The sequence below is a fragment of the Petaurus breviceps genome, unplaced genomic scaffold (genome assembly GCF_028583685.1).
Source record: "Petaurus breviceps papuanus isolate PSGF00001 unplaced genomic scaffold, PetGlider_PUasm1.0 90386, whole genome shotgun sequence".
Lineage (NCBI taxonomy): Eukaryota > Metazoa > Chordata > Mammalia > Diprotodontia > Petauridae > Petaurus > Petaurus breviceps.
This window is the reverse complement of record NW_027187236.1, coordinates 496,613-505,283: the sequence shown is the minus strand read 5'-3', so window position 1 is coordinate 505,283 and position 8,671 is coordinate 496,613. Positions and strand designations below refer to the sequence as shown.

Below are 8,671 nucleotides of genomic sequence, written 5' to 3'. Positions count from 1 at the left end.
GTGTGTGAGTGCGTGTGTGAGTGTGAGGTGTACATGAGTGCATGTGTATGTGAGTGTAAGGTGTATGAGAGTATACATGCATAAGTGTGTATGTGAGTGCGTGTGAGTATGAGGTGTCGTGAGCGCACGTGTGAGTGTGTGAGTGTTTGAGAACATGTGTGTGTATGTCTGTGTATATGAGTGCAGGTATGACTGCATGTGGGAGAACTCAAGTGTATATGTGTCTGTGTGAACATGCGTGCCCATATGGCTCAATGTGTGAGTTGTGTATGAGTGCTCATGAGTGAGTTCATGTGTGTGGTATGAGAACATGTCATGTATGTGTTCTGGAGGACTTTGGCAGGGGAGCTGAGACATGACTTGGTGTGATGGCTCTCCCCCAGCAGACACTATGAAGGGACCCCCAAGGGCCTCTTAGGGGGCCTCATCCCAGCTCACAGTCGCTCAGCAGCGTGGTCCATCCAGCACTCTGTGGGATTTTCAGTGGCTTCCCAGGAAACTGTGGCCTCTCTGCAGTCCTCCCCCTCTCCCAACTGCTTGCCAACCTCAGGGTAACCAGCCTTCCTTGTTCTCTCTCCCTGTCATTCTCCCCTCAGGCCAGGTCGTGGATGTAGAGCAGGGGATCATCTGTGAGAACATCCCCATCATCACCCCAACAGGAGACGTGGTGGTGGCCAACCTCAACATCAGGGTAGGCCGAGGCTCAGGAAGCCACAGGCTCTGTGTGCTGTCAGGCTCTTCTATGGCTTCCCCAGGAGCAGCAAGAAGGGAGAGTGAAGGCAGGCAACCATCAGCTGTGTGTCCTAGGCTTCTGTTGACTGATTGTCTAGTCTAGATAGTTCCTGAGGTTCCTTCTAGCTCCAAGGTTCTCTGTGTGGCCCTATAACGTGAAGATAAGAGGGCTTCCCCAGAGAAACACCTCAGACCTGGGCACTTGGGACCTGGATGTGTTGGCAGCAAGATGATGCCCCAGGCTCCAAGGTCGGTGTGAGAGTCCCAGAAGTCACATGTGCTTCCAGCAGGGCAGAATTGATCAAGAGGCTGATAATTGTCAAAAGCTGGCCAATTGTCCCCAAGCCTGGCTGCTGCCACTTATGCTTCTGCCCTCAGTGAGCTCTGGGTCACCTCCTCCCACCTTCCAAGCAGACTGGGGAGGCAGGAGGTGGCACCCATTACCCTTTGAACCTCCTGCTCTCAGTACCATCACACATTGACCTATGAGCAGAAAAGGTCTGCTACGTTGTAAGTCCAAAGGCTGGGTTCTGCCCACAGGGGAAACAGCAAGCTGGGAACAAAATTCTCTTTTATATGCATTAGGGAGGTTCAGCATTGAACAAAAGGCAGTTCCATGTTCATGGAGTCCAGCTTGGGGCCTGTTCTCAGGGAGCTTCTGATCTCCTGGGAGAAGCCAGATTCCTGAACAGGAAGCAGAGAGCATTCAAATGTTAAGGCAACTGATGCCAACGTGAAGTGTACCATTTAAGAGAGGGGAGAGATCAATGTGTATGGAGGAGGTTGGGCCCAAGCTAGGCCTGGAAGTATTGGGGGGGAGGGTTTGAAAGCCAGCAGATGCTTACATAGAACATGCTGTATGTGAGACTTTGGCCCAGCAGCACTGTGGGTAAATGGGGGAGAAGGACAAGTTAAGTGGGAACCAGCTATTGCTGGGGAAGGCCTCCTGGGGAAAGCTCAGGTGGAACCTGAGCCAGGTTTTAAAGGATGAGAAGGATCAGGCCAGGAAGGAAGGCCAAAGGGAATGGCCTGGGCAAAGATTTGGAGATAGAAATGAGCCAAGCAAGGGGAGTAGCCCATCTGTGTTGGAGGGCGGCCAACAGTGGGATGGGGCTGGATCATGGAAGGCTTTGACTGTCAGGCTCAAGATTCGTACTTGCTCCAGCAAGTAACAAGAGGAAAAGAGGGGAGGGCATACCAACCTCCCTAAGTACACAAGGCGTCCCTCTCCTGTGACTCCCACATAGGTGGAAGAAGGCATGCACCTGCTCATCACTGGCCCCAACGGTTGTGGCAAAAGCTCCCTGTTCCGGATCTTAGGTGGGCTCTGGCCAGCCTATGCTGGAGTCCTCTACAAACCCCCACCACAGCGTATGTTCTACATCCCCCAGAGGTGAGTGAGGCCAGAGGTCTCTGCAGCCTCAGTGTCCCAAACAGAACCAGCTGGGGCCACCGAGCATGGGCAGGGCAAGGAGCCAAGCCAGTCCATTGGTGGGCAGCTAAAGTCCTCCCACTCCTGTATGTCTCTCACAGGCCCTACATGTCAGTGGGCTCTCTGAGGGACCAGGTGATCTATCCTGACACAGTAGAGGACATGAAAAGGAAGGGCTATTCCGACCGCTACCTGGAGGCCATATTGGACATTGTGAACCTCAACCACATTGTCCAGAGGGAAGGAGGTGAGTGCTCAGGGATCAGGGAAGGTCGTGGCTTGATGGTGGCCCCCCTTCTCCAGCAGCCCCATATCCAGGCACACAGGAGTTGTCTTTCTACAGCATAGATAGCAGACGCTATCTTGCGTTTCTCTCAGGCACTCTGGTCAAAATATGGTAACAGATGAATGTGTTGGCCTCCAAGGGTGGCCTTTGGTCAGCTCCCCAACCCTGTATGGGCTCTTCTCTCTCCTTGGGGGAGCTCTGGCCCTGATCCCCGTTTGCATTTAGAGGTTGGGCAAGGGGCTTCCTTGCACATGGGACTTAATCAGAGGACATAGAAGAGACAGTCGGGAGTTGGGACAGCAGTCAGCTCTGTTCATACATTACAGGGAAATGCCAGAGCCTGTGAACTCTTGAATATACAAGAGAGTCCTGTGATCACAAGGGAAAGCTGTCAGGACATCCACTTGGGCTCCTCCCTTTTGTGCTCTTTGGGGTGGCAGAAGGAGGGCAGCCCCCCGACTGGGCTCTGATCAAGCTAAAGGGGCCCGTGATGTGGTGGCACATCCATTCATTTTTCCTCACACTTACTCCATCACTCCAGGGGAAGGAAACAAGCATTTAGTCAATGCCTACTATGTGCTAAGAGCTTTACAAACAGGCTTTTCCCAGGTCTCCACTCATCCACCAGACTCATTCTTCCCTTTTCTCACCTGCTGGCCCTCTCCCTGCTCCTCTGGCCTTTAAGGCCAGGCGCATTCCAGGAGGGGATCCCAAGTAACTTCAGTCCTCATACTGATCTTGTCCCCACTGGAGGGGAGAACACTGTATCTGGCGTGAAAGCCAGCTCTGGGCCCAGGAGTATTTATTGTCCAGACCAGCTTTTGACTTGAAATTCTGTTCAGTTTAACCACTTGTTTTTATAGTTGATTAAACTGTTTCAAACCCTCCTGCCCCGCCCACATGCTTGCTCTAGACTCCCATGACTGGGGTTCAGAGCCAAATCCTGGCTGTGGGACCCCAGGTCCAGCACAGTGTTTGGCACAGTGGAAGACACTAAATTCTTATGATTGGTGGACAAGTCGCTAACGTTGTAGAGCATCCATTTCCTCATCTGTAAAATGTAATAAGAGTCAAACAACCTCCCCCCAGGGTTGTTGTAAGCAAAGTATTTTGTAAAGTTGCCAGTGGCACCCAGTGTCCAGGGCCCCAAGTTCAAGTCCATCCTCACACACTTAGGTCAATTCATCTTTCAGGCTCAATTCCCTCATCTGTAAAATGGGACTAATAATAAATAGCATTGACCTGGAAGGGTCAAATAAGATCATCTAAGTAAAACATTTTGCAAATCTTACATATAGAAATGCCAAGTATTATTAAACCCTACCATGCTAGAGAAACCCCAGGACAAGGAGCACTCACTAGCACAAGGCTAGGCACAGTACAAATCCTTTGAACTACATTGAAGCCTCCTCTTCCTTTTCCTTCCTTTGCAGGTTGGGAGGCTTCCTGTGACTGGAAGGATGTCCTGTCAGGTGGGGAGAAGCAGAGAATTGGAATGGCCCGAATGTTCTACCACAGGTCAGTTGGGGTTGTACTAGAGAGAGTGGCTGGGACCCTACAGGGCAATGGGGTATGGAAATCTCTTGGTATAATAGTCTGTCCCTCTGGGGTATCCACAGGTGAAAAGAACCAAGACAAAAGGCCCCAGAACTGGTTGAAGGGAGGCTGAGGCCAAACCTCAGGCTATTTTGTTTTCCTAGATCAGAGGTTCCCAAACTTATTTGGCCTACCACCCACCCTCTTTAAAAAAAATTACTCGGCAGCCCCCTGGAAGTATACTTTGTTTAACCCTTTAATGTTTTGAGGTTTTTTGAAATTTTTGTTTTCATCATTTCAAAAAAATATATATATTTTTAAATGATGCATCTTAAACTTAATAATTTATTGTAAGTTTGTGGGTTTTTTCTGCATTGAAATTTTGATAATGCAATATTGCATCATATAACCATATACTATATTGTATTGTAAACAAGTCATTAAGTTCACATATTCCTGCTGATAACATGCTGGACTTCTTGACAATGCACAAGTCTCCTGCCAACACTAGCTTGTTAAGACCTGTTAGCAGACTTGACCACTGATCAATTGTAACTTGCATTTTGTGTGTTTATTTGGAAAATAATGTAATCACTATGATTTTAACTTTGTTACACAACAGATGAAACATGCACAGACAATTTTTCAAAATTTTCTTATCTTCTTTCCTTTGGCTTCCACCACCCCCTTACTTTTATTCAGTACCCCCCAGTTGCAACCAAGGCTACTTTGACCCCCCCTGGATCATTCCATTGCCCCCCAGGGAGTGGTATCATCCCCTTTGGGAACCTGTGTCCTAGGTAGAAGAAAGTGATGAGGAGAGTGGGAGAATCATCCCCTTGAGAGAGAGTCCAAGTTGGAAAGAAAATCTATATTTCAGGATGGTTTGTCTCTGTTTTTCTTCTCCGATAAGGGACTGGGGGAGGGAGAATAACCTCAGGAGGTGAGCACCCATCCCTATCCTGATGTGATAGGCCTTGGGGGCCCTGGGCCAGGGCCAGGAAGACTGTGGACTAGTTTTTATGTTTGTTCACCCACAGGCCCAGTCTAGGTGGTTGGGAGTTTGATCCATATCATTATTCATGAATGCTTGATATCAGAGGTGTGGCATTGGAAGGGTCCTCAGAGGCTTCTTCCTCATTAAAATGCAGCCCCATAGGAAGCCCCCTTGCCTGTAACACTGTGCTAAATCCTGTGGGGGGCCTACCCAGGCCTAGTATCTGACCAGACTTAGGCCAGTGAGTGAAGAGTACATGTGTGTATCTTCCTACAGGCATTCAGGATGCTGGGAAGTTAGCAGGAGAAACAATCTCCTTTGGAATTCCTTCTCTTTAAAAATATTGCAAGAGTCTTAAATTTGAGAGTGGTACATGCTATTAAGCCAGGTCCCAGAGCAGAGCCTGGGCATTCTAGGAGCCTCCCTTCTGCCTTCACTCTGGAGTGACAGGAGATCCACTGAGGTCAGACTGAGCAGGAGCCTTTGCAGAGTTGGTCTGTCCCTGACTTCTGCTATCAGCAGTGGAAGGGCCTTGGACATCAGCTAGTCATTGAAAACCTAAAGAGGACCAGAGAAGTTGGGACCTGCCTAAGACAGCATAGTAAATCTTAGAACTAGGATTTTAACCTGAGTTCTGTGACTGAACCCTGACTTCCTTTTGTTGTCTTGTGGTGCCTTCTCCAGATGATGGAATTGAAGGCCAGAGTGGTTTACTGAAGGACTTTTATAAGTTCCTTTCCCTAGCAGAGATGGAACTTGCACTGAGCCTTGAAGGGTGGGTAGGATTTCTGATGAACATTCAGGGCAAGGGGAACCAGTGCCAGCAAAGGTGTTTGAGCAGCAATGAGGATAAGGGATTTTGTTTAAAGAGGAAGGATTTGTGTTCCTCGTTGTCTCCCCCTCCAGGCCCAAGTATGCACTTCTGGATGAGTGCACCAGTGCTGTGAGCATTGATGTGGAGGGCAAGATTTTCCAGGCTGCCAAGGATGCAGGCATCGCCCTACTCTCTATCACCCACCGGCCTTCCCTATGGTAGGTGCCCCCTGCCCCAGAAGGAGTACTGAGCTCCTGGCGGGGTGCCTTCTGCCTGCTGAGTCCTGAGCAGAGGCCCTCTTAGTCTGGCTGGCCCACATTTCTGGTCAGGGCTCACAGTGCCCTTCTGAAGACCCAATCCACATAGGAATCAGTCAGTTGCATGGAGGACTACCCTTTGGGTCGAGGGAACAGAGGAGACGGGGGGAGAGTTGCTTGCATGAAGGAGATAATATGAAAGGGGGAGAGTGCAGAATGGAGGTTCTGGCTTAGGGGACCTGGGCCAGGACCTAGCACTCTGGCTGCCTGCCCACTGGCTTCCTCCTGCCAATTCTACAGGAAGTATCATACCCACCTGCTGCAGTTTGATGGTGAAGGGGGGTGGAGATTTGAGAAGCTTGATACAGCCACCCGCCTAACCCTGAGAGAAGAAAAGCAGCGTTTGGAGCAGCAACTGGCAGGCATCCCCCAAATGCAGCAACGTCTTAGTGAACTTTGTGAGATCCTGGGTGAGGATGCCGACCTCCATGGTGTTGGCCCATCTCAGGCCTCCTGCCCTTGCCCCTGAGGCCCTGGACACTTTTGTCCTGTGTCCCTGCCCTGTCCCCCTCCTGCACAAATCGCCCCAGATCTTACTTTGCCCTTCCCCTCTCAAGGAGATAGATAGAATCCTGTGTGGTTCTGGGCCCCCCCCCCTCCGCCTAGGTACTTGTTTCCTGGTGTGGGGGGGTACTCTCCTTAGTAACTGTGCCATGTGCCCAGCCAAGGACCTGGCCTGCCCTGGGTCTGTATCAGCTGGAGGGAGGAAGGGGAGGGGGGCTGGCTGCTAATTAGTAACTGTGAAATAGATAGCATGTATGTAGCCAGGGTCCTTTCCTTTCCTGGGGGGGTAGGGGGTAGGGAGAGTCGGGGTGTGACCCTGCTTGTTCCCCCAAACATCCTCAGTGAGTATTCTTGGAGGAAGGCAGAGGTGTTTGGTTCTGTGCCAAGACAGGTATGGAGAGTGGGGAGCCCAGGAGCCCTCCCACCACACTGCCAGCCAAAGTCCACAGGGAAGGATGCGTGTTGCCCTTGATCTCTCACTGCTCCTCTCGTCCCTTCCCTTCTCTCCTGTCCATGCTCTCGCCAAGACATCTTCCCATCTGCCTGATTTCCCAGCATCGCCCAGCTTCTCTGCCAAACTGAGTGGCCTCCTGGCCAGCTGGGGGCTGCTTCCTCTATCTTGTTCCAAAGAGCCCTTGCCTGCCCACCCACCCTAAGAGGAAGAGTTGCACAATATTTCCTACTGATGAGAATGTAGTCTTTTCTCTGTCTCTCAATAGTACTATCTTGGTCTTTCTTTTTTTTTAAGTAATTTATTTGATCCAGTTTTATATTTGTAATGATTGCCAATGTGAGTATTCCACCAGAGAGCTGGGGAGGTAGGGACAGAGGGTGGGGGAGTGTTCCCTTGCCCAGTTTTGTTGGCATGGAGGGTTTGATCTGCCCATGCTTTTGCTCTGGTGTGTCAGTATTGGGGGAGGGGTGGGATGGAGAAGGGGAGCAGGGGATACTGCTCATGGAGCCCAGTTCCCCCCCAGGTTGTTACCAGTAGCTGTGGGCCCACCCCAACTCCCATTGGCACCAGCTAACACTGCCAACTACCTACCAGTTAACCAGCCAACTCCCCATGCCACCTCACTGAAGTGAGGGACCTAGGGAAGGGGGAAGTATATCCCTCTGCTTGCCAAAACCCCACCCCCCATGGAGGAGAAAGATGATGTAAGGAGTCCCTGCCCCCTTCCCAATGCCAAAGTGTACTAAGGAGGAGAGGGAGATCAACTATGCAAAGCCACACAGTCACTTGTGGATGGGAACTCAACAGAAGCCACGTGCCTTAGCTTTCCTCCTTGGGGCTGGGGATGAGCTGGGCCCTTCTGTCCTCTCCCACCCTCTCAGTAAAGAAAATGTGTTTGAAATCCAGGCCCTGCCTCTTCATTTGTGGGGGGAGGGTGTTTGGGGGAGTGGGCTAAACCTATCCACAGCCTAAGACTCCCCCCCCAAATCCATCCTAATGTGTTCTCAGATGCAGGTCTCTGTTTACTGTGTAGCATCTTTTGTTTGGGGCATTATAGTGTGGGGGCAAGGTAATTTAGCTCCCATTCGGAAGGGAAGAAGAGGGAGGGATGGAGCGTCTTCATGCCGCTTGTCATGGGGTTAGGATGCCCAGCATCTGTGTAACCTCAGACAAGGCCAAGGAGAGTCTCCGTTTCCTTCTCCATAAAAGGGGCAGGGCTGGTACCCCTAGTAGCTTCCTCCCCAAGTTGTAATAATGGATGGCAAGTGTCTTTGAAAACTTGGTCCTGTAGAGAGGCCTGCTACAGACAGGGAAGTGGTTTGATTAGTAGTGAGGAAATGAGGCTCAGATTTGGCCTCTCATAGTGCTGACTAGGAGTGAGGCTCTGAACCTCAGTTTCCCTGTCTGTAAGGGGATCCTCAGCCAGTCAGTAATATGTGCTTGCAGGCACTGCACTAAACTTTAGGGTTTCAAAGAAAGGTCAGAGTCCCTGCCCTTGAGCAGCTGCCTGTCTAATGAGAGAAGCAATAGGTAAGCAGGTTATAGACAGGAGAAATGTGAAATAATCAACAGAGGGAGGGCACTAGGTTTCAGGGGCAT

The 8,671-nt window shown here is 50.6% G+C and overlaps 1 protein-coding gene across 1 annotated transcript in view; it reads left to right on the top strand.

The window, feature by feature from the left end:
• The window catches only part of ABCD1 (ATP binding cassette subfamily D member 1), a 21,687-nt gene extending 13,714 nt beyond the window's left edge, over positions 1 to 7,973 (top strand). Inside the window, exons 5-10 of the mRNA XM_069108463.1 lie at positions 597 to 691; positions 1,980 to 2,125; positions 2,266 to 2,411; positions 3,884 to 3,968; positions 5,890 to 6,015; positions 6,355 to 7,973. Of these exons, the coding sequence (XP_068964564.1) occupies positions 597 to 691; positions 1,980 to 2,125; positions 2,266 to 2,411; positions 3,884 to 3,968; positions 5,890 to 6,015; positions 6,355 to 6,583 (827 nt within the window). The 3' untranslated portion in view covers positions 6,584 to 7,973. The remainder of the gene's footprint in view (positions 1 to 596; positions 692 to 1,979; positions 2,126 to 2,265; positions 2,412 to 3,883; positions 3,969 to 5,889; positions 6,016 to 6,354) is intronic.
• Positions 7,974 to 8,671: the final 698 nt, after the last annotated feature.